Below are 24570 nucleotides of genomic sequence, written 5' to 3'. Positions count from 1 at the left end.
GCCCTTAACCTTGCTGCTTTGCTCGAAAACTAAAAACTGCCAAAAAAGTCATTAACATCAACTGTTATACATTCAGACTCATAAAAGCCCTGTAAAAGAGAGCCTTTTCTGGGCATGGCCTTATCTTTCTACGCCTGGATGTTACACCTGCAAAACAACTTCACTTCTCGCCTGACCTGCAAAATTCCACGGGTGCTTGTTGAGCGTAACTCCTCCTTTTTCAATGGGATCTGTCATAGAGCCATTGAAATTCAGTCTCCCTTGATTTCAGGTGCTGCCAGACTATGCAGGAGGAAAAAAAACATAGTTTATTTGCCAACAGATGTGAAGAGGACAACTTGGGACAGCAGAGAAGAAAATGATAGCTTACCTCACCAAAGGGGGTAAAAGGCCACAAACTAGCGTCTGAGTAAAGCTTATGACACACATCATAGTATCACTGTAGGTTCACTGTAGGTGACACAGAGGGCCCTGGAGCTGAGTGCTACATATAGGACCATTTCTGAGCAGGAGTTCTAACTTCCAGTGACTCTCATAAACCCATTTCTTCCTGAGACATGGGTTTCACTAGGAATTGTTTCTCTTTTTCATATAAATTGAGTTTTTTGGTGTCTGCTTCTGTTTGTCAAAACGGAATTATGGCCCAATTTGATTTCCTTGGCCTCCCCTGGCATGGTCTTCGAGCTTCCAGCAGGCCAGTCTGTGTTCTAGTAGCTCTCCCATCTGCCACTGCCTGCCTCTGAGATTCACCGGGCACTCGGGAAGCATGAGGGAGGCCCAGTGTGAGAGGAAGGTTTCACAAGAGACTTCCCTAGCAATTTAAAGCCTGCTTTGTGCCTCAAAGCCATTTGCGGTACACCTCCCCTCAAAAAAGGAAAGCCTCATTTAGAGGTGATATATTTGGTAATTGCACATTATTTGCAATTAATTTCTATAAGGGCATCGTAATCCCTCGGGGTTCCATATAAATTCAAGTGTTCAGCATTAAATCAGGCATCCAGCCTATTCCATTGGCCCTGGAAACACGAAAATGTGGTTGGCAAGTAGAAACTAATAGCTCTTCGTGACCTGGAATTTTTCCTGCTTTTCCAGAGCTGCCTAGTGCTAATTGGTCTGGCACATACTACACACACTTGACAGTCTGATTTGGATGGTAGCAAATCAACACTCTTATAAATGTATTGTTAAGGTGGACTGGCTCTCTCTGCAAATGAGCAGGATAGTACCAAGTATGTCAGCATTTAAAGTCTTTTGAACACTCATTTTCAAACCTCCTTTTCCAGCTTTTTCTTAAAAAAAAAAAAAAAAAACCAATTAGGTTCGCAGTGATGATAAAGAGGAACCGGAGGAGCTATTTAGCATAAATTACCCAAGGCAGCATGTTGCCAGTAATATTCTGCTCTACATTTTCTGTTAGCTATTTATAGGTTTCACCTATTTTAATTTAGTGAAATATTTGGGAAGCCTGATTCATTCGTAGAATGATGGGGGACACATTTTCTAAAGCAGGGTAGTTTTGTTCAATAAAAAATAAATGTCAATGAGGATAAAGAACCTGCAGTTAAGCGTTAAGCTTTGTGGCCAGTCTTGGGATTAAAATGAGCACTAAATCCGAGAAACAAACCCATGTGACATCATCTAGGGCAGACCTGCTTTTGACTTCAGTGGGTGAGCTCCAGGAGTGAATTCTCAGGAAGCACACACCCAGAGAGTCCGCACAAATACATTACACACCCAGGGTTCAGCACTCTCACTGGTCAGTAAGTTGAGATTTGGGTTTGGATATTTTATATCCACCTAGAAATATACATTTGGAAATTAATCCTTTTATTAAGAGTCAAGCTTTTATAACAAATGTTTAATAAGACTCATATTTGAATTTTTGAGTTTTTCAAAGCCTGCTTCTTGAAGCTCTTGGTAATAAGGACCTAAAATATCTGAAATAAAACTTCCCTTTCCACTTTCCTCCTCTTCTCCTTCTTTCTTTCACATCCTGTTTTTTTTCTCCTCTCTTCCTTTCTTCTTTTTCTTCCCGTTTCTGCAGACCCTTGCCCTTGTGTTTAATTCTCTCATCATGTATGTAGTCCCTGCTGTTTGCTCATTGCATAATCAGCGCTAGAGGAAAGCCAAGAGGTAAAGTCTCATCATTCCTTAATGATGCAGGTAGCATCCCTGAGCTCCTGTCTGCTTTGTCACTCATGTTGGAAAGAAAAAAAAAAAAAAAAAGGAGCAGGGGCATATCTGATGCCCAAATCTGCTCCTTATGAGCTGTGAGACCTAGGGGAAGTCATTTAATATCTGAGCCTCTTTTGTCCATTTCCTTGCCACACCTACCTCAGAGATTTCATGAGAATCAGGTGAGATCTTAAAAGGCCAATGAAAGTCATAGATGCTACAACTTTGTACTCTCTTTGAGGGGTCAATGTAAGTATTTACGAATGCCACTGTGGGATGACTCACTCCAAAGGGTGACTGCAGCATCTGTTAGGATGCAAAAAGAAAATATTAGAACTTCTATTTATATTGATTTTAAAATTTTGTTCTATTTTAATATATTTCTATGTATGTATTATGTATACTATATGATAGTACAGAAGTTCATGTGTATAATTATATGTGTATATATATATATATATATTTTTTTTTTTTTTTTTTTTCAGAGGTGCTAGTGACTATCATGGCCCTGCCCTCATCCTCATGGCCCTGCCCTCATCCCACCCCCAATGACTGCTGGAAAAAAAAGGGAGTTGGCGAGTTTTACAGTTGGCTACTGTGATTTAATCTGTTGTGTATTTTTTTCCTTTCCTACAGAGTAAAAATCAGGTTCATCGTAGGGGTGAATACAATGTTTACAGCACATTCCAGAGCCATGAACCCGAGTTCGATTACCTGAAGAGTTTAGAAATAGAAGAAAAAATCAATAAAATAAGATGGCTCCCCCAGCAGAATGCAGCTTACTTTCTTCTGTCTACTAATGGTAGGTGGAATTCCTGTTTGGTATTTTCAGAGATACAGTCGGCCAAACTATATACTTCAATCTCTCTTAACCTCAATTTCCTTTGAACTGTGTGGGCTGTTGAAAAACTTAGAAATAACATTTGCAAGATGCTTAGCAGAGTGCCTGGCACACACAGATTCGGCCCTCAATAAATAGTAACTGTTTTTTAAAATATTAAATTTATGACCCAATTATGTGAGACCCATTATCTGCAGTTTTCAACTATTGCAGATTATTTGCAGGTGTTTTTGGAATGTGACTTCCTGTCTTAAGATTCACTGAATGTTATTCTGGGAATACATTTCAGGAAACTCAACATGCTGTCTCTGTGAGGTTGGCATATTGAATAGAAGTTATTAATCCCTGAATATATTTTAGGGTCTGTAAAGCAGATGGCTGTGTGTCTCTCTGACAAAAATTAACTTCTATGATAGGAGCACAAGGCAAGAAGAGATAGGGACTTTATCAAAAAACTGATCAAGAAAGGGTTTCTTTTCCTATCTCCCTCCATACTTAACACCATTTGTTGGATGAGGAGGAGTTGACATAAATAGGTCAGAGAGAGAGGATGTTGGGTATTGAATAGAGAGACAAATTACATAATGACTGGGTAAGTCTTTATACAGTGGAATTACCTAACCTCCAGGTTCTTAAATCCTTGCTAAAAGAAGCCATCTAAGCTCAAAACAACTTGGCATAAAGTCACATGTTAAAGGGTGCTAATTGAATAGCATAACAATTAAGAGGATTCGTATTTAAAAATTAAAAACCCTCTCCCAAGAAAATGAGTTGGAGAATGATTCATTTTATCTCATATGTGAGTCTATGAGGAATATACATTTTAATTTAAATCGAGAAGCAAGAAGCAAGGGATTTAAAAAGAAAGGGAAATGTTCATATTTCAAGTGAAAAAATACAATGTCAATAATGTGATCAAACATACATGAATATTTTTAAAGACTGGAAGGAAATACAACATAAGGTTCATCATGATTAATTTTTGTGCAGTATGGGCAACTTGTCAATTTGTTCCTTTTGTCATTTTAATTTGTAAAGTTTTACAATGAGTCTCATATTAATCTTATGGAAAAAAGCGGAAAGTTATTTAATGCATTTGAACCCCAAATCTCTCAAATATAAAGCCAGCATAGAAGTCTAAAAAATGACAATTCGGACGCAGCTGGTTTAGGATTATCCAAGCATATCTCATCTCCTCATGACCAGATCTCTACTCATCTGTTTTTCCAGACTCCAAGTAGTTTGATTCTTTCTCATAACTATATTTATTGTTCTGTTTATGTTTTGCAATCCTGATTTCTTGGAAGCCAAACCACATAAATTTGTTTCAATTTCTTTCCTTTTAATTTTGCTATTTAAGTTTCACTAACAGGCTTTGCAGATTCAACACTACTTGGAATAAAAGAGACTTCTGATGATTTTGACTTAATTACTTCAGGCAGAGGAAAAATGTCTGATTGTCTTCTATAGCTAACTCACTTTATATTCTCAAATTTAGCCTATTGATTATTGCATTTAAAACTCGAAGACTTGGCCAGGCGCGGTGGCTCACGCCTGTAATCCCAGCACTTTGGGAGGCCGAGGCGGGCAGATCATGAGGTCAGGAGATCGAGACCATCCTGGCTAACACGGTGAAACCCCGCCCCTACTAAAAATACAAAAAAATTAGCCGGGTGTGGTGGCCGGCACCTGTAGTCCTGGCTACTCGGGAGGCTGAGGCCGGACAATGGCGTGAATCCAGGAGGCGGGGCTTGGAGTAAGCCGAGATCACTCCACCGCACTCTACCCTGGGCGACAGAGCAAGACTCCATCTCAAAAAAAAAAAAAAAAAAACTCAAGGACTTATTAACTACTTTGTTGGCGCGGGGATGGGAAAAAATCAGTGAAATGCAATGAAGATTAATTATATAGCATAATATTCTGTTAATTGAGTTTTTAAATAGTTTTTTGATTAACAAGGATATTATCTTCCCATTTGGGATACTGTTTCATATGCCAACAGCATCTCAAAATGATTCTTCTAAGAAAAATTCCCATGTTCTTATGTAATTTTCTTTTTTATACTAATATTGAGGTTGAGAATCCCCCTTAGGCCAAATAGGTTAACATGCAAAAGTTAATGGAAGACAATTGGAATTACTGTACAAAAGAGAAAATGAAGATAGATGATAAGATTGTATTTAAAAGCTGCCACAAGCGATGATAAACTACTCAGAGAACCAGCAAGAAGAAAGAAAAAGTCATTACTCATTAACAGCCACATGTTCCTTAGACTTTTTTTATTCACAAAGCTTCAATATACTGAGTCAAGAAAAAAAGTGTGATAATAAAGTCAAGAATGACTCCAGGCAACACAACCATGGGGAATTGGATTGAATTCACCATCAATTATCTTTAAGAAAATATACTGCTTATCTTATTATAGTTAGGAACAATTTTTACTTTCTGCTAGAATATATTTTCAAACTCACAATTTCAATAAAAAATAAAACCAACATTCAATTGTGAATCTAGACTCTCAAATTATTTATGACATAAAAACACATTGTTTTACCTCATTTTCTGCTTCCACTTCAATACCTATAATGAGAAGTGGGGTATACTGAATTTGTTTTTCTCACTATGAAATTAGTACATGTTCATGGAAAAAAATATATAGAAAAACATAAATAATAAAAGTGTTCCCATCCAGAGAGAACCACTGTTAAGTCTTTTAAAGTAAAAAGCAAAAAGATACAAATAAATTTGTTTGTTTCTTAACGGAAATATGATATATTCTGCAAACTCTTTTGTAACTAGGTTTTTATTAATATAACACTTAATAATAGGAATATCTTCCCAATTGTTAAATATTCTAAAATATCATAATGACCACATAGTATTTCCTTGTATGATTCTTCTGTAGTTTACTAGTAAGCCTCCTACGATTAGTCCTTTAGCTGTTAACAAATTCTCACTATTATAAATCATATATACAATATGTTATAGTATACAAATATATTCTATCCCTATAAATATATTTGCAGGGATAGACGTTGGTATAGATAAATATGATTAGGCAAATGCATACTATAAACTAAGTATGCCATATTATGTTTACAAAAAACAGTTACATAATTGTATACATAAATATAAAAGAAATCACAAAATTTGTATAATAGGTATCTCTATCTGGTGGAATTAAGGGAGTTTTTTTGCCTTTATGATTATTTTAATAAACATTCCATGTACTGCTTGTATAATAAAAAGAAGGAAATAAAATGAGAAAATACAAAATCTATATATGCAATATTACAGATTTGTATTCTCCCCCCAAAGTACATAGAAAAAGTACTATAAGGATTTATGCAAAATGTTGACGATGATCGTCCCTGACTGGAGAGGTTGTAGGTGATTTTTATTCTTCATGTTATACCCATGATTTCTCTGTTTCTCTGTATAGCAATTTATCATTCATGATAAGAAAAATATACGATGTTAACTTTGCAAATGGGATGGGATACATTCCAAAGCCAAGCAACAAAAAAAATTTGGTATTAAAATTTTGGGGATGTTCTAAGTCACAGCTGATCAAGAGCTAACCACGTGACTGTATAAATATGGCCCATGTTCATTTTCTCACCCTAAAAAGCAGTTCGGTATGCAGCAGGATCTCCTTTCGCTCCAGCACAAGCCAGGGTGACGGCACAATTCAGAGCACACAAATCATACACTTAGCAGCCTTGCCAGTGTGTCAGACATGAGCAGCCCAAGTGATGCCCAGATACAAGAAAATGGGGCACTTATTTGCTGCTGAAAGCCCACTTCACAATGTGGTGCATTAAGACCTCCAAGAACAAGGCATTTGTTTCTGGCAGCTTCAAGGCGAATGGTACTGTGATCCACATCTCCTGCTTAGAAGATCTGTCCACCCAAAGGCATGAGAAGTGGGAGGTGGTGGCAAAAAGTCAGGTGAGGAGAAGTGGAGGAATGAAGCAAGGGGCAAAAGAGGAAGGAATTCCCAGAGGGACGGCTTTTCTCCCCTGACAGTGTTACAGATAAGAAATAGGATGTGCTGACATCATCGAGGGTTGAAGCTAAAGCTGTCAGAGCAACATGTTATTATGGCAGAATAGTTGCCCAATTTGCTAATTCTAATAAAAGCTGTCATTTGCGGACCATTATTAGAAGCCTAATACTGTGTTAAACACTCTCCATGCTGTGATGTATTTAATCCTCATCAGAGCCCCATGAGGAAGATACTGTATCCCCAGTTTACAAATAAAGAAACTGAGGCACCATCTTTCTTTGTAAGATTGAACTATGTGGGATATACTCATACTAAATTATTTTTTGCTTATCTGAAATTCAAACTTAACTGGGTGTTCTATATTTTTTTACTTGCTAAATCTGGCAATCCTATTTGTTGCTTAAGAAATACTAGTTGTGGTCGGGTGTGGTGGCTCATGCCTGTAATCCCAGCACTTTGGGAGGCAAAGATGGGCAGACTGCTTGAGCCTGGGAGTTTGAGATCAGCCTGGGCAACATGAAAAAATCATGTCTCTATAAAAAATAGAAAAATTCGCTGGGCGTGGTGGCATGCGACTATGGTCCTAGCTACTCTGGAGGCTGAGATGAGAGAATCACCTGAGCCCAGGAAGACAAGGCTGCAGTGAGCCATGATCTCGCCAATGCACTCCAGCCTAGGTGACAGAGTGAGACTCTATCTCAATTTAAAAAAAGAAGAAGAGAGGAAGGGAAGAAAGGAGAGAGGAAGGGAAGGAAGAAGGGAAGGAAGGAAAGAAAGAAGGAAGGAAAAAAGGGAGGGAGGGAAGGAAGGAAGGAGGAAGGGAAGGAAGGAGGGAGGGAAGGGAGGAAGGGTTATGTATCTACTGCGTGGGAATCCCCGTCCTTGGCCATGTGACTGGCGTCAGAGTGGGGATTGGGCCCAAGGTTGTCTGATTCCAAACCCTACCTTGTGCAAGACAGAGAAAGACACAAAGAAGGCAACCAAGTTCTGCCTTCAAAAAGATATGTTAAAACAAGTATAAAAAATGTACACTGGATCTGATAAGGAAAGCCCACCAAGGCATGTGGCCAGCAGACATGATTTGTTTGCCTGATCTTGTCTCCTTAAATAATTGAACTAGGCCGGGTGTGGTGGCTCACGCCTGTAATCCCAGCACTTTGGGAGACCGAGGCAGGCGGATCACCAGGTCAGGAGATCGAGACCATCCTGGCTAACACGGTGAAACCCCATCTCTACTAGAAATACAAAAAAATTAGCCGGGCGTGGTTGTGGGTGCCTGTAGTCCCACCTACTCGGGAGGCTGAGGTAGGAGAATGTCATGAACCCGGGAGGCAGAGCTTGCAGTGAGCTGAGAATGTGCCACTGCACTCCAGTCTGGGTGAAAATGCGAGACTCTGTCTCAAAAAAAAAAAAAAAAAAAAAATTAAAAGCCTGCATGTAGGGCACGCCATTCCAGCTCCACAGATCCTTTAGCCCTTTTTACTCATTTCCTTGGCCTGCATGACACGTGTAGGGATGGGAGTTCTCATGGGAGTTCTGTACGGACAGGAGTTCTCTGTTTTAATGCTATGGAGAATGCCAGGTGTCATCAAGTTGTATAAAGTGCTGGGGCAGTACAAAGGTGAGAAAGGTAGTTTCCAGCTGGAGACTCCATAGAGGCAGCAAAAGGAAAGGAACATTTCAGTGTATCTCCTTACTATTTTATTTCCCTGAATATTGCTAGAAATATGCACTATGCAGGTAGATGAGATTTGTTCATTTGCCCTACTAATGTTTATTGAGCAGCTATTGTGTGCCAGGCACTGTTCTGGGTGCTGGTGGTACAGTGATAAACAAGATAGATAGAATCCCTGCCTTCAACAATTTCACACTCTAGTGAAAGAGACAGATAGTTATTTGATAAATAATCAACCAATTGTCAGGTAGTAAAAGGTATCATGAAGAAAAATAAAGCAGGAGAGAGGAGATAGAGAATGGTTCTGAGGACAGCATTTTTAGGTAGGTTTTACATAAGCCTCTCTAAGGTTGGGATGCAAGTGCAAGAGGAAAGTAAAGGAGCAAATTATATGAAAAAGAGGGTAAAGGACTTTCCAGACAGAAGACACAGCAAGTGCAAAGGCCCCGAGGCTTAGTGAGCTTAATGTGTACGTGGAGCAGTAGGGAAGCCATGTGTCTGGAGCACAGTGAGTGAGCAGGGAGAGGGTGGACAGGGGGGTCAGAAAGGTGGAGAAAGTGGAGAGGGCAGGTCATGAAGGGCCTTTTAGGACATGGTAAGGACAATGTGTTAGTGAGGTGAGATGCTAAAATAGAGATAATAGCACCTACTTCCAGAGTTATGACTGTTAAACCAATTTTTCATGTAAAATTCTTAGTTACGTTGTAAGCTCTGTGTATGTTGCACTCTTATTATTCAATGCTCAATAAATGCTTTTATTGAATGAGCTAAATTAAGGTATAAGCTATAGATTTAAGAGCCCATTATCAGGGAAATCCATTTGTCCCAGCATAATGTATGTTTTTGTTTTGAAATATGAGCTCTGCCTTCAAATGACATGGGATTTATGCACGGCAAACATTTATGTGAGCCAGCTTCTGTAGCAATTCTATCCATCCTTACCTCTTCCTCTCCCCATTGCCCCCAGGAAAACTCCCTTATGAGCTTGCTTTTCACTCTAATTCTGACTTAATCTGGTTGCCCACTACAGATAAAACTGTGAAGCTGTGGAAAGTCAGCGAGCGTGATAAGAGGCCAGAAGGCTACAATCTGAAAGATGAGGAGGGCCGGCTCCGGGATCCTGCCACCATCACAACCCTGCGGGTGAGTGCAAACAGCTGCCCTGGCCACCACAGTCAGGGGCAGATCTCCTAAGGTTGGCCATGTGCTGGTTGTTACTGTAGGTTGCAACTATAATGGGCCAGTGAGGGAACGTAGGCAGAGACTCAGCCTACCCCAGTCTCTCTCTGGTGGCAGATGGAGAAGCAGGAAAGGTGCCAAGCCTTCTAATGACTACAAATCCATGCTTTTCCTTTTGTCCCAGAAGACTTGCCCACATGGCCACTGCCAGACGTTACTATAATCTTAGCCTCTGTTGTTCACGTTATCTAAAATGTCTTGAGCACCTTCTGTACTCAAGGTACAGGGATGAGAATCCAGATGGCGAGTTGCAGTCTTGTGATTCAGAACACAAACTTAATAATCTAACAGACCTGGCTTCAAATTCTGCCACTTACCCAAATTTCCCAATAGTCATTTAACCTTTTCGAGCTTTCAACATGCAAGTTAATTTTAGTTTCTCCATCTGCAAAACGGTGAACACAGTACCTACTGCTCATGGACTTATGAGGAAGAAGTGCAAGGATGGAAAAGCCTTCCTCTATGGCTGGTCCTCAATATATGATCTCTACTCAGTCTGAGTGGCTTCCTTCCTGTTCCTCAGAAATACATAGCCTGATAAAGAGGATTTGTAAGACTAATATACAAATGATTATGGCACTAAATATAGTAAGATAAATGCATTGAGAAAGTGTTGGAGAGTTGCAGTTTGATAAAAGGAGGAAAAAATTAGCTGTGGTTTTTGGAGACCAGAAAAGTTCTCATAGGAAAGTGGCATTAAAAACGGATTTCTCAAAGTGAACTTTTAAGGGAAGGGTCTCTAGATGTAAGGTAAAGTGGTTTAGGACTGGATGATGAGCTCAGTTATGAACATGTTCAATGTGAGCAGTAAAGCAGGCACATGTTGGGATAGCCCTAGCCCCAACAGCCTTGTAAAACTGTGTAAAATATGTGATTTCAGACACCAGCAGCTCTGCTAAAGACCAGAAGTAAGAAGGGAGACAGTGAAGTAGATGTGAGGAAAAGAGGTTCTTGCCCTATATTTGAAAGCCAAAATGAGATGGTCATTGTATGCTTGATTAGCTCACTTGTTTATTTGTTTAATAATTCATTTATTGATACATCTGCTTATTCAGCAGTTACTTTTTGAATACAGACTCTGTGCTGACCACCGTGCTAGACTATTAGGTGTTTACCCTGTCCTAATGGGCACATGGTCTTCAGTTGAGCTGCTTCTGAACTCACAAGCATTGGCGACTCTGTTTCCTCTGATCAGCCTATGCTTTCAGCTCTGGAGAACCTCCATGTAAGTCCACCTTATCAGTCTGGGTGGACTTGGCATAAATCCAGCCTTGATGCTCTGAATGTGCAGGGGTTTTGGAGGCTGGAAAGTAGTGTAGTGAAGAGTATTATTGTTGAGTCAGTCCAGCCTGGGTTAGAATTCTGGCTCCGTTACTTTCCGCTAGTGACCTTGGGCATATGACAGTCATGTATCACTTAATCATGGGAATATATTCTGAGAAATGCATCATTGGGTGACTTCATTGTTGTGAAAACATCATAGAGTATACTTATGCAAACCTAGATGGTACAGTCTACTATATACCTAGACTACATTGCCTGTTGGTCCTTGGCTACAAACCTGTACGCCTGTTCCTGTGTTGAATAGTAAGCAATTATAACACAATGGTATTTGTGTATATAAACATATCTAAGCATAGAAAAGACACAGTACAAATACAGTATTATAATCTTATGGAACCAGTGTTATTGACCAAAACATCATGTGGCATGTGGCTATATTTGAATACCTTGTGCCTCCAATGTCTCAACTATATAACGGGGATGATGATAGTCACTGCTTCCTGGAATTGTTGTGAGGATTCAATAAGTTATTTTGTGTAAGAAACAGCTTAGCCTGTGTAGTGCTGGCTCACAAAAAGCACTCAATGATGTTAGTTCCCTTCTGTTGTTTTAGTATTAATAACATCATCGTCATCATGGCTATTATTACCCCCTACTGATAGTGGGCCTATATATATGAGACAATTCAGTTATTTTTCTTTTTATACTTTTTATACTGTTGTATTTATTCTACAAACTACTCACTGAGATTTACTAAGTGGCAAACACCGTACTGGCAATATATTGGGAATAAGACTGTCTTTTGCCCCTCGAGACATGGCAATCTTATGGAGAAAACAACTGGATTAAGTACCACGTAGAGTTTATACCGTGAACTTCTGCCCAGATTTTACCTTGCCCTTGTTTGCTATGTGGATGGAATTTCTCAGATGACATCTGTAGACCCCACTGTGGAATCCTACTGTCCATGGCATCCTATGGGATTTCATATATCTGTGCTTAACCCCTGGGAGAATTCCATCCCTATGATAAAGAGCAAAGAAGGTCTATTCAGTTTCCACGAGAGCAGAGATCCTCCCCATGCCAAGCCAGTGATGCCAATGAAGTGGACTTCAGATGAAACAGAGAAGGAGGCCCTGAGATGTGGCTGGGAGTTGGAAAATTCCAACTCTGGTTCTTGCTTTCTTACTAACCAGCTGTGTAACCTAACAACCTAACTGATGAATTATACTTCTTCCCTCCAAGCTTAGTTTCTAAGCTGCCAAGCAGAGGACTGGGAAATGTAAATTCCTGAGACGCACTCCAGAGAGGAGGCCCAGAGGAATCTGCATTTTCAACACTTGACCCTGGTGGCTGAGACAAGGGGGTCTGCGGTCACTGGACTCTATCATCCCTAAGGCCCATTCGAGCTATCATTTTTTTTTTCGAGCTATCATTTTTATGAACCTGTTATTTTTTGGAGAGACATGTTATATTTGCTATATAACCTCTGTTATATTTTGGAGGGACATGTTATATTTGCTATATAATTATAAATACCAGTATCTGTATTTACCTCCTCTCCTTTCCTAGGCTCTCAAATATCCTGCATTTCAGTGTAAACATCCACACCACAGCACTCTTTAAACACTGAAAAGTCCAGCTTCCTTTTCTTTTTGATCCCAGTGGTAGAAGAAAAAAAAAGCAGGCAACCCTGAAGACTAGATTCAGAACAATGACTCCAAACAGAGAATGAGCTGACGTGATATTAATCAGACTATAATTTACTAACACGCTCTCCTCTTGAAATGTGCATTGCCAGCAATTGTGTCTTTTTTTCCCTTCCCTGTACTATGATTACCTCTTGCTCACTTTCATAGTTTCCAGTTCTATGTGGGTATTGAGAGTGAGAGCATTTAATAATACCCGACAGCTAATTAATCCTTACTGTGTAATGAACCTGTTCTGTTTCAGCACTGAGAGACTCAGCTTTTCAAAGCAAGAATGTGACTATATCTTTCATAGAAGATAGCCTTTCAAAATCAATCTCGTTACCAAAAGAGCCCATGAGAAGCATGTCTATGAAAACTATATCCCCTGCTCAATATCATAACTTAACATAAAGCAATAATCATGGTAATAATTTAATAATAATGCCTTACAGTTGTACCATTTATATTACAAGCATTTTCTCACCTAGTCCCTTGATTCATCTTCAGAATAGCCAATGAGGAGGGCAGGACAGGTATTTAGCAGGTGAAAATGCGGGTATCTAGCACTTATTAATCATTTGCCATATACCATGCACCACGCTGCACTCTCTATCTGCACTAGCTACCTCAAAGGGTGTTAAAATGCCCATTTAACAGATGAGGCTCCAAGCAGTTAAGTAGAATACCCAAGATCATGCAGGGCTGAGAACCAAACTTTGATCTACTTTGTTCTGGGACCTGAGCCCTTCAATCCGATGCAGCCTCAGAGAGGGAAAATGACTTACCCAGTATCCCTCAACTGGTTATTCCAGGACTGGGACTAAAAATCAAGAGTTAGTCTCTTAAACTTAGACATATACATCTGGGCATTTGAAATGTTTGTCTTAATAACTAGTGCCATTATTATTCCAGGTGAGGGGATTAATCGATCAATCGCTCCCTCTCTCTCCCTCTCCCTCTCTTCCTCTCCCTCTCTCTCCCTCCCCCCACCACTCCCCGCTACCACTGTCCCTGCCACACACACACACACACATACACACACTTACACATTGACTTTCCAGATCTCTGACCTCAGCAATGGAGAAACAAAGGCCTTGAGGTCCCTATGCAGTTTTACTTCAGAAGACCCTCCATGCCCTTCTTCCCCAACCTCCCGCTGCCCAGGAGTAACAGACCCTTAGAGCTCTTTCTAGGTAATGGGAACTCATCGTTAAAGTGACTTAATCAGCCTGAAATGGAAGTTGGGTGGTGAGAAATCACACTTAGCATACTTCTCCCTGCAGGGTAAGCCTGGAGGTATTCTTTTTCTCATTATTATCAGCTGCCAGTGCCCTGGGAACCTAGGCCAGGTTGAAATCGGCATTTTTACCTGTTATAAATATGAGCTCCCAAGCTGTGACTGGTCATAACCTTCCCAAAATGAAGGTGATGTGATGAATACAATTTTTCTAATGGATTTTATTCAAACATGCCTGACAACAAATAAAAATAATTATAGCAACCATCTGTTGAGTGCTTACTATGTGCCAGGTGCTAGATTTTATATCCTTAATATCACATAGTCCTCATAATATCTCTCTCGGGTAGGTTCTATTTTTCTCTCCAGATCATCTGAAGCCATAGCCTCCTCTTCATTTCAGTCTCTGCTCAAGTGCTACCTATCAGGCCCTCCTAGGGTATCCTATGGAAAAGAGCACACCCACATTTCCCATTCATTCTCTCTGCCCTTTTTTGCTTAGCTCTTGTCACTGTCTAGCATTTTCTTCGCTGTCTGCCTCCTCTTCACCCCCAGTAAACTGTAAGCTCCATGAAAGCAGGGACTCTGTTTTGTTCTCTCCTGCAACTCCGGCACCTGGAACAATCCATGGCACATGGTAGACATTCAGTAAATATCTCTCAAGTGAACAGATTACACAGAAATGGAAACCGTGTTTTAGAGTAGCCAAGAAGTTTGTCCAAAATCTCATGGCTAGAAAACGGAAGAGCTGGAATTCAAACCTAGTCCGCATGACTCCAAATCTGATGTTTTTCATTCTTATTCTCTACAGCTCTGCTTTTTAAGGAAATATTCCTGACCATGGGGCAGGAATGTTTTATTATTGATTGAAGTCTCTCAGAACGTTTTATCAAAGCTCTCTTAACATACAAGCTTGATTTTGGTGGGGTGGAAGGCGGGGGGTGAGGGCTGCAGAGGCTTTTCTGCCACAGGGTGGGTACACAAGGGATGCACTGATTTTTAAAGGAAAGATCAAATGACATCATATTTTACACAATGGCTGTTTCTGTCCTCCTGTCAGCGCAAGACACTCACAGTCTCATGAATCTCCAGAACTAAACTTTTTCCACTTAAAATGACCCTGATGTTAGCAAAACCCATTAGTGGCAATTTGGGCACAACCATAGGTACCGTCTAAGACACTGGCCAACTGGCATTCAGTTTTACCAGCTCTGACTCCTGAATGAGGACTTCCTGAGGACCATTGCTAAAAGGTCATGAGATTAGGCAAGTTGACTGAAAAGACTAGCTAGTTTTCCCAAAAGAGAGATCCTCTGAGTGAAACAGTTTACTTGATTTGTTTCCTAGAGAACTGATTAAACAGACTATTGGTTTAGGCTTACTAATAGTAGCAACTGTGCATATTCAGCCTTTCTTAGTGACAGGCTTGGGGCGCAGTTGTTTGACGTCCTTTCTTTATCATCATTCTGTGACTTAGGCATCCTGCCCATTTTAGAGATGTATAAACAGAGGCTCAGAAAGGTAAGTACTGGCTTAAGGCCTTGCAAATAGTAAACAGCAAAGCCAAGAATGGAGTCCAGAGCTCCAGAGTCTGTCTGACTCCAGAGCTCCTGTTCCTCACTATTATTAGGACTATTTATGGCATGGCACTTGATTTAAACAACAGTGAGGATGACAACATCTGATGTACAGGACTTTTCCATGTATTTTGTATCTCAGTGTCTACTATGCTACACACTGTACTAAGCATGCACTACAAAGTGTGGCTCTTACAAAGTTGAATGAAACACACTCTCTGTCCTTATGGGGCATGGAGGAGACAAGTTACAAGTGGCTGAAACATAAAATGAATTCAATCATTGGTTTTTAAATGACTGTGTGCCTCATGGTCACCGGGGACTCTGCCTAGAACATAATTTCTGGCCTCATCATTAGGGATGCTGGTTTAGAAAGTTTGAGTTGGACTCTAAGAAATGACATCTTTGACAAGGCCCCTCCCAGAAAATGCCCAGGTGATTCTGGTGCAGGTGGTCCCTGGACCACACTTTGAGAAATCATGGAGAAGGATAACTGTCCTGAGAAAAGCACAGAAGATAACCATGGCAGTTCAGAAGAAGCACAAAGGGAGGAGACGGGATTAGGAAGGAGTTTCCATGATGCATCTGGAGGGTAGATGGGCTTTCATGTTGGGCATCTCATTTGATGCTCCCAGGGATCCTTTGAGGCATACAGGATGTGCATTGCCATTTCTTTCTTTCTAGTGGTGTGGATGTGATTATCCCATTTATAAAAGAGGGTAACTGGCTCTGAGGGGCCAGGTATCTAATCAGGATCACACAGCTAGAAAGAGGCAGAACTGGGAATGAAGCACGTTCTGTCTGTCTATAGCCTTTAGACTTTCTTGCTCCCTCTGAGGTACCTATGTCGTAATACTCATTCTGGGAGGAGGGGGAACCCCAGGCCAGATTTAGTGCAAATTATTGGTTGAGTCAGGATCAGCCTTTACTGCCCCAGGTTTTAATTTTCGGTATATGCTTTGATAACTGAGGCCTCTTAGGACATAGATACAGCCTTCCTCTACCATTTTTAATTTTTTTAGACTTCATTTTGTGATTTATTGCTGCTCTGGGGGCTTCATATCCAATCCTTTTATGGTTTCATCTTTCCTTTCCTTACATTTGTTGCATATAACAATGGCGTGTTTAGCTACTGCAGTGAAAAATCAATCAAGCCTATTCCATATTCACAGGCTTGCAATGGCACCAACGGCTCCTGGATTAGATTAACTTTGTGAATGTGTCATTCTAGTATGGGTAGTTTCTCAACCTTCGCTCTATCCTCCCCGTCCTGCCTCGGCGGGTGGATATTGAGATCTCTCATTGATTGACTGCCCCGAAAGTGAATGCTGGCATGTGATGTGTGTAACTCAGCGGGACGCACATACTCTGTGTTTATGAAAATAAATAATAATTTCTGTTATCATTATTGATTGCCATTATTTTCTGATTGTATCTGTCTGTGTCATGGGGTTTCAGTTATGGGATCAGAAAGCCCTCCACGAGAATTTAGCCACTACCCTCACTGACAAGCCTTTGTGTTTTGACATGTTTCGCCTTTGGGGGATGAGGCTTTGGGATGTTTCTGTTCTGCTCATTGGCTAATATTTTTGGCTAATGTTCAGAGACATGATGATAATTGAGTTCCATGTCAGCCAAAGGAACTACTTCAGTTGGAATTAAAAGAGAAGCTAACATTTATGCTAATTTTCCAAGAACATTTTGCATGCATTGGCTAATTTAATCTTCAACATAAACCTGTAACATAGGCACTGATATTATCCTTATTGTAGAGATGTGATAGCTGAAGCCAGAGAAGTTAAGGAACTTGCCTTAGGTTAGACGGCTAGTAAGTGGTAATGCTTGGACTTAAGTGCACGTCTTTATGACTCTAAAACCCAAGCTGCTGTCCTGCCTCTTGTACTAAAATAGAATGCCTAATATATGCATCTGAATATTCAGTGTAAGCCAAAACACATATGAGTAAGCAGGGGCTGGAAAACAACTTTTCAAGGAGACTGTAAAAGTTACTGGTGCCTTGGGCATAGGTGGGCTTTCTGTTTAATTTTGGGAGAAGGTGGGGTAGGAAGGGTACATGAAACTAGGTCATGGCTTACCAAAGCTGGATGATCATCAGACTCTGGGAACATCTAAGTCATCTCCAACCAAGTGACTCAGAATCTCCAGGAGTATGGCCAAGACACCCACCCGTATTTCTCGGCCATATTCCTGGCCATCCTGAAGATCAGATGGGTTTGAGACCCTTTGGCATAATGATCTCTCTACTCAAAAGTAGAGATTCTCAGATTTGATTTTTAAAATTCCTTCCTTTTTCCTCTTGTCTCCTCCTGCCTCAAGGTTCTGTATAGATCAGTCTGAGGACAACATTATTATCAAAATGTGGTTGCCTTTACACTAAGAGAGTGATTTGATTTAGAATGAGCATCCATGATAATTCTGTGATTGTGAGCTGTTAGTGCCTTTTATAACTCAACTTCTTTCCCCTTCTTACTCCTGGTCAAGTCATGGGGGACAGCCCACTTGGTTGCCAGTGTGCTATAAAAGTAACACTATTGCAGACATTTATTAAGTATGTATTATGTGCCAGGCCTTCTGCTAGGCAGGTACCATCTCACTATGCCCAGACGGCAGCCTGTGGAGTGGGTACTATTGTTATTCCCATTTTGCAGATGAGGACATTTGATCTAGAGAGCTATAGTGACATGCTCATGTCTATAGCTATGAAGTGGCACAGCCATATTTTTAAACCAGGTTCAAGCTGACTCCAGAATAATAACTGTACTTTCTTACAGAGGTTGGGCTGATAAAGTCACTTGTTGAAGTGTTTAGCATAATATCTTGCCATCAATAGACGCTTAGTTTATGTTAATCCCTTTCTCCTCTTTTTTCCCATCTTGTCTTTTACCTAGAGACTAGGAGTTTCAGGAAAGCATGATGAATATATTGAAAAGTTCGAAGTAGTATTACATCTAGAGACAAGCAATTCATTATGCTTTGAATCTGCCTTTGTACTGACTCTCCTACGCTGCCTTGCATTCAGAGTGTATTCACTGACAATAAAATATTTTCTTTCATCCCAAAGGTACCGTTGTTATGCTGCACTTACCATGTAGTAATTAGATCCAACATAGACGTAAATATAAGCAGAACCCTATACCTGGCTTAGGATCGAGTTCTCTTTGTCTTTTGCTCCCAAACCCTTTGGAAGGTGTCCATGGCTTCTTGAATGTGATAGGAACTAATAAAGGACACCTCCCATATGTACACTCAATGGCAGTGGCAAGCTGAGACGTCCACTAGTGTCAGAAAAAGAAAAGAATCACATTACAGAAGAAAATCTGGATGTTTCCATGGCCTCTGGTGCCATTTATCTTGAGATTCCCTGGCCATAAAGCCTGATAGTGTTCCAGGCTCTGACACATTGTCTTTCCCTAACCTTGGTTGTTAAATGGTCTGAATTTCAGAGATGTGGGAAGGTTGACAGGGCAGAGTTCTGGCCTTTTTAGGGCTTTGCAAGTAAGGATCTTGTCACCATTCCAAACCTGATTCACACTGACCCAGATAGGATTTTCTCAAATGAGAAGTTATTAGAGTGATTCTCCCATCTTTTCATTTAAAGGGCTCTCTGTATACTTTTCAAAGGAAGTGAAAAATCAAGGATAATTGGATGATTGAAGGAGAGAATACTTTTATTTTCTGAATTTTTCAGATGAAATTATCTGAATTATAAGCGTAATGGGAAAGACATTCAGCCCACCCCAGGTCCCATTTCTGAAGTGTGAGCTCACTGTTGCTAGAGCAATGGGTGTGTCTCCAGTCCCCGAAACTACATGTGCATGTGTGGGTGCGTGCAGGCATGTACATGGCATACAACACCCAAGCAGGGCATTGCTCAAGAATCCTAAAAATGTTAACAAAGTAAAGAGCTGACTTTTATTTATTTTTCAACTAGACTTTACTAATAGAAGATCAAAAATACATGCCTAGATCCCTTTTTGCTACTAGGTTATGCAAAGAACTAATTTGAAATCAGTAGAGGACTTCTAGGGCCTCTGCTCATTATGCATTAGGATTTTTGTAGAAAATAATTAGTGCAAATGGATTTGGAATCCAACTCAATAGAGGACATGATCACTTTGATCCTAGTACGTTGCAAGCCGGGCTTCGACTGATGCATTGATGTAAGCATTTTAAATACCAGTCCTTACCAGAGAAAAATGTTTTAAATATTTCCCTAGGGGTAGTATGCATAGCAAGATACTATCCTGTCTTTGACGCATAAAAACAAGATCTTGGTTGGAGAAAACTACTTACAAGGGTGGTTTCATGTTAAAGGAGACTGTTTTCAACAGAAAAATATATTTTATTCTCTGGTTTCCTTAGAATGGTTTAGCAACAAGGAAAGGTATTTTCTACCTGAAAGGTGTTAGGTTTGTGTTTGTTTGGGTGGAAGAAGGTGGGTCACGCTCTTGTAATTTGTTGCTGTGATCAGATGAGTTTATTTTCTTTTTACCAGAAAACTGTTAAAAGCAGTGGTACACACATGCATACACACACTGTCTCACACAAATGTCTCTGGCTCAAGTAATATAGGAAACCCTAGCTTAAACACAGTTAAGCAAACTTATTTACTTCAGGATTTCTGGGAACTTTTTTTTTTAAGTGTGTGCAACGCTGTGGTTTTTTTTATTATTATTATTATACTTTAAGTTTTAGGGTACATGTGCACATTGTGCAGGTTAGTCACATATGTATACATGTGCCATGCTGGTGCGCTGCACCCACTAACTCGTCATCTAGCATTAGGTATATTTCCCAATGCTATCCCTCCCTCCTCCCCCCACCCCATAACAGTCCCCAGAGTGTGATATTCCCCTTCCTGTGTCCATGTGATCTCATTGTTCAATTCCCACCTATGAGTGAGAATATGCGGTGTTTGGTTTTTTGTTCTTGTGATAGTTTACTGAGAATGATGATTTCCAATTTCATCCATGTCCCTACAAAGGACATGAACTCATCATTTTTTATGGCTGCATAGTATTCCATGGTGTATATGTGCCACATATTCTTAATCCAGTCTATCATTGTTGGACATTTGGGTTGGTTCCAAGTCTTTGCTATCGTGAATAATGCCGCAATAAACATAAGTGTGCATGTGTCTTTATAGCAGCATGATTTATAGTCCTTTGGGTATATACCCTGTAATGGGATGGCTGGGTCAAATGGTATTTCTAGTTCTAGATCCCTGAGGAATCACCACACTGACTTCCACAATGGTTGAACTAGTCCCACCAACAGTGTAAAAGTGTTCCTATTTCTCCACACCCTCTCCAGCACCTGTTGTTTCCTGACTTTTTAATGATTGCCATTCTAACTGGTGTGAGATGGTATCTCATTGTGTTTTTGATTTGCATTTCTCTGATGGCCAGTGATGATGAGCATTTTTTCATGTGTTTTTTGGCTGCATAAATGTCTTCTTTTGAAAAGTGTCTGTTCATGTCCTTCGCCCACTTTTTGATGGGGTTGTTTGTTTTTTTCTTGTAAATTTGTTTGAGTTCATTGTAGATTCTGGATATTAGCCCTTTGTCAGATGAGTAGGTTGCGAAAATTTTCTCCCATTTTGTAGGTTGCCTGTTCACTCTGATGGTAGTTTCTTTTGCTGTGCAGAAGCTCTTTAGTTTAATTAGATCCCATTTGTCAATTTTGTCTTTTGTTGCCATTGCTTTTGGTGTTTTAGACATGAAGTCCTTGCCCATGCCTATGTCCTGAATGGTAATGCCTAGGTTTTCTTCTAGGGTTTTTTATGGTTTTAGGTCTAACGTTTAAGTCTTTAATCCATCTTGAATTGATTTTTGTATAAGGTGTAAGGAAGGGATCCAGTTTCAGCTTTCTACATATGGCTAGCCAGTTTTCCCAGCACCATTTATTAAATAGGGAATCCTTTCCCCATTGCTTGTTTTTCTCAGGTTTGTCAAAGATCAGATAGTTGTAGATATGCGGCGTTATTTCTGAGGGCTCTGTTCTGTTCCATTGATCTATATCTCTGTTTTGGTACCAGTACCATGCTGTTTTGGTTACTGTAGCCTTGTAGTATAGTTTGAAGTCAGGTAGTATGATGCCTCCAGCTTTGTTCTTTTGGCTTAGGATTGACTTGGCGATGCGGGCTCTTTTTTGGTTCCATATGAACTTTAAAGTAGTTTTTTCCAATTCTGTGAAGAAAGGCATTGGTAGCTTGATGGGGATGGCATTGAATCTGTAAATTACCTTGGGCAGTATGGCCATTTTCACGATATTGATTCTTCCTACCCATGAGCATGGAATGTTCTTCCATTTGTTTGTATCCTCTTTTATTTCCTTGAGCAGTGGTTTGTAGTTCTCCTTCAAGAGGTCCTTCACATCCCTTGTAAGTTGGATTCCTAGGTATTTTATTCTCTTTGAAGCAATTGTGAATGGGAGTTCACTCATGATTCGGCTCTCTGTTTGTCTGTTGTTGGTGTATAAGAATGCTTGTGATTTTTGTACATTGATTTTGTATCCTGTGACTTTGCTGAAGTTGCTTATCAGCTTAAGGAGATTTTGGGCTGAGACAATGGGGTTTTCTAGATATACAATCATGTCATCTGCAAACACGGACAATTTGACTTCCTCTTTTCCTAATTGAATACCCTTTATTTCCTTCTCCTGCCTAATTGCCCTGGCCAGAACTTCCAACACTATGTTGAATAGGAGTGGTGAGAGAGGGCATCCCTGTCTTGTGCCAGTTTTCAAAGGGAATGCTTCCAGGTTTTGCCCATTCAGTATGATATTGGCTGTGGGTTTGTCATAGATAGCTCTTATTATTTTGAAATACGTCCCATCAATACCTAATTTATTGAGAGTTTTTAGCATGAAGGGCTGTTGAATTTTGTCAAAGGCTTTTTCTGCATCTATTGAGATAATCATGTGGTTTTTGTCTTTGGCTCTGTTTATATGCTGGATTACATTTATTGATTTGCGTATATTGAGCCAGCCTTGCATCCCAGGGATGAAGCCCACTTGATCATGGTGGATAAGCTTTTTGATGTGCTGCTGGATTCATTTTGCCAGTATTTTATTGAGGATTTTTGCATCAATGTTCTCTTAACCACCATGTTACCTGGCCTCCCAACAGCAATGGCTTTTAACCCTCTGAGCCATGGGGGCTTTATCCTACTTTAGAGACTTCTTGAAGCAGAAAAGAACCATTAGCCAATCCAAAACAAATCACTGTTCACAAATGTTTCCTTCTGTCTAACCTAACATTAATCTTACCTGCCACTTATTTAAAAAGGATTCCATACATATAGTCATGATGGACCTGTATGGTCTCTGCCCTCATGGGGCTTGTAATCCAGTGACTAGGAATCTTTGGTTTGAAAATAGTCACAACGGGCCAGGAGTGGTGGTACACGCCTGTAATCCCAGCACTTTGGGAGGCTGGGGTGGGTGGATCGCTTGAGCTCAGGAGTTCAAGACTAGCCTGGGCAACATGGTGAAACCCTAGCTCTACAAAAAATACAATAGTTAGCCAGGCATGGTGGTGCACACTTGCAGTCCCAACTACTTGGGAGGCTACAGTGGGAGAACTACTTGAGCCTGGTGCAGTGAGCCGAGATCAGGCCACTGCACTCCAGCCTGAGTGACAGAGTGAGACCCTGTCTCAGACAGAGGGAGGGAGGGAGGGAGGGAGGGATGAGTTTTTTAAAAAGTATAAGATCATAGCATGATACCATTAATGTGAAAAATGAAGCAATCCTGAACCGCAAACAAACAAACAAACAAAAAATGGTGACAGCGTGTACTTCATTTGCCCCTGCCTAACATTACAGTCAATCCCATTGTGTATTTAGAAACTGCCTGAGTTCTTTCTCAACATTTTCTTCTCTACTCTGTGACCTCACTTCCTCTCATTATTTTCAGGGAGTGAGAGTTCTGCAACATTCAATTAAATAAGGACACTGACTATTTAATGCGAAAACATCCAGATACAAAGCGAAAACTCTGTCCAATTATCTTGCCAGTTCAAAACCAAATATACAGATGTTTGGAAACTTCTGAAAGCTTGAATTTTTAAATCATAGGCTCTCCAAATTCAAAGAGCATCTAAGAAAAGCATCCTATGAGGGAAACATAAGATCGTCAAAGCAGACAACAGGGCAGGAGTTCAGGAGTTATAAGGTTAGAGATTAAGATAGAAGTGACAAAACAAAGCCACACTTGGTTATCATTATTCCTTCCCATACTAAAATCCTTTACGCAGATGGACTCAGAGGTGACCGCCACACCAGTCCCAATTAGATATGCCGTTGCACTACTTGACGGTCAAACCAATTAAGAACATAAGCACCACCTCGGTTTCTTGCTATGCATTTTAAAAAACTAATTCCACAAGCACTTATTAAGTCCCTACTGTAAGCCAGGTACTATGATTAGTCCTGGAGTTATAGAAGTGAACATGAAAGATATGGTTCCTGCCTTCATGGAGCTAGCCATCTCTTTGGGTTGGAAAAAGCATGCATAAAATTCTCCTAATGTAAAGCCGACAGTGTAATGGGGCCTCTAGAGGAAAGGTGAATGGTGTACAGGAGAGCAGATGATGGGGAGAATTTGATCTTTTCAGGGAGAGCAGAGGATAATTTCCTGAGCAATTAATATTTAAAACGCAGCAGGAGGAAAGTAAGAAGAGGAGCAGAAAGAATGTTCTAGGCAGAGGAGGTGACATGCACAAAGCCCATCAGGTAGGAGGTAGCACAGAAAAACACAGTGTGGAAGGAGGGCCCAGGTGGCTGAAGCTGAGTGCAGGGGATGTGTGGTACCAGTAAGA

At 40.4% G+C, this 24570-nt stretch overlaps 1 protein-coding gene across 50 annotated transcripts in view; it reads left to right on the top strand.

The window, feature by feature from the left end:
• The window catches only part of PPP2R2B (protein phosphatase 2 regulatory subunit Bbeta), a 495140-nt gene that overhangs the window by 381425 nt on the left and 89145 nt on the right, over positions 1–24570 (top strand). For all 50 annotated transcript variants that reach the window (XM_001159683.6, XM_001159546.8, XM_001159725.7 and 47 more), the window contains 2 exons: positions 2812–2977; positions 9731–9843. In XM_001159683.6, the coding sequence (XP_001159683.2) occupies positions 2812–2977; positions 9731–9843 (279 nt within the window). The remainder of the gene's footprint in view (positions 1–2811; positions 2978–9730; positions 9844–24570) is intronic.

Source organism: Pan troglodytes, chromosome 4, assembly GCF_028858775.2.
Source record: "Pan troglodytes isolate AG18354 chromosome 4, NHGRI_mPanTro3-v2.0_pri, whole genome shotgun sequence".
Lineage (NCBI taxonomy): Eukaryota > Metazoa > Chordata > Mammalia > Primates > Hominidae > Pan > Pan troglodytes.
The sequence above is the reverse complement of the archived record's forward strand: the minus strand, read 5'-3'. Positions and strand labels throughout refer to the sequence as shown.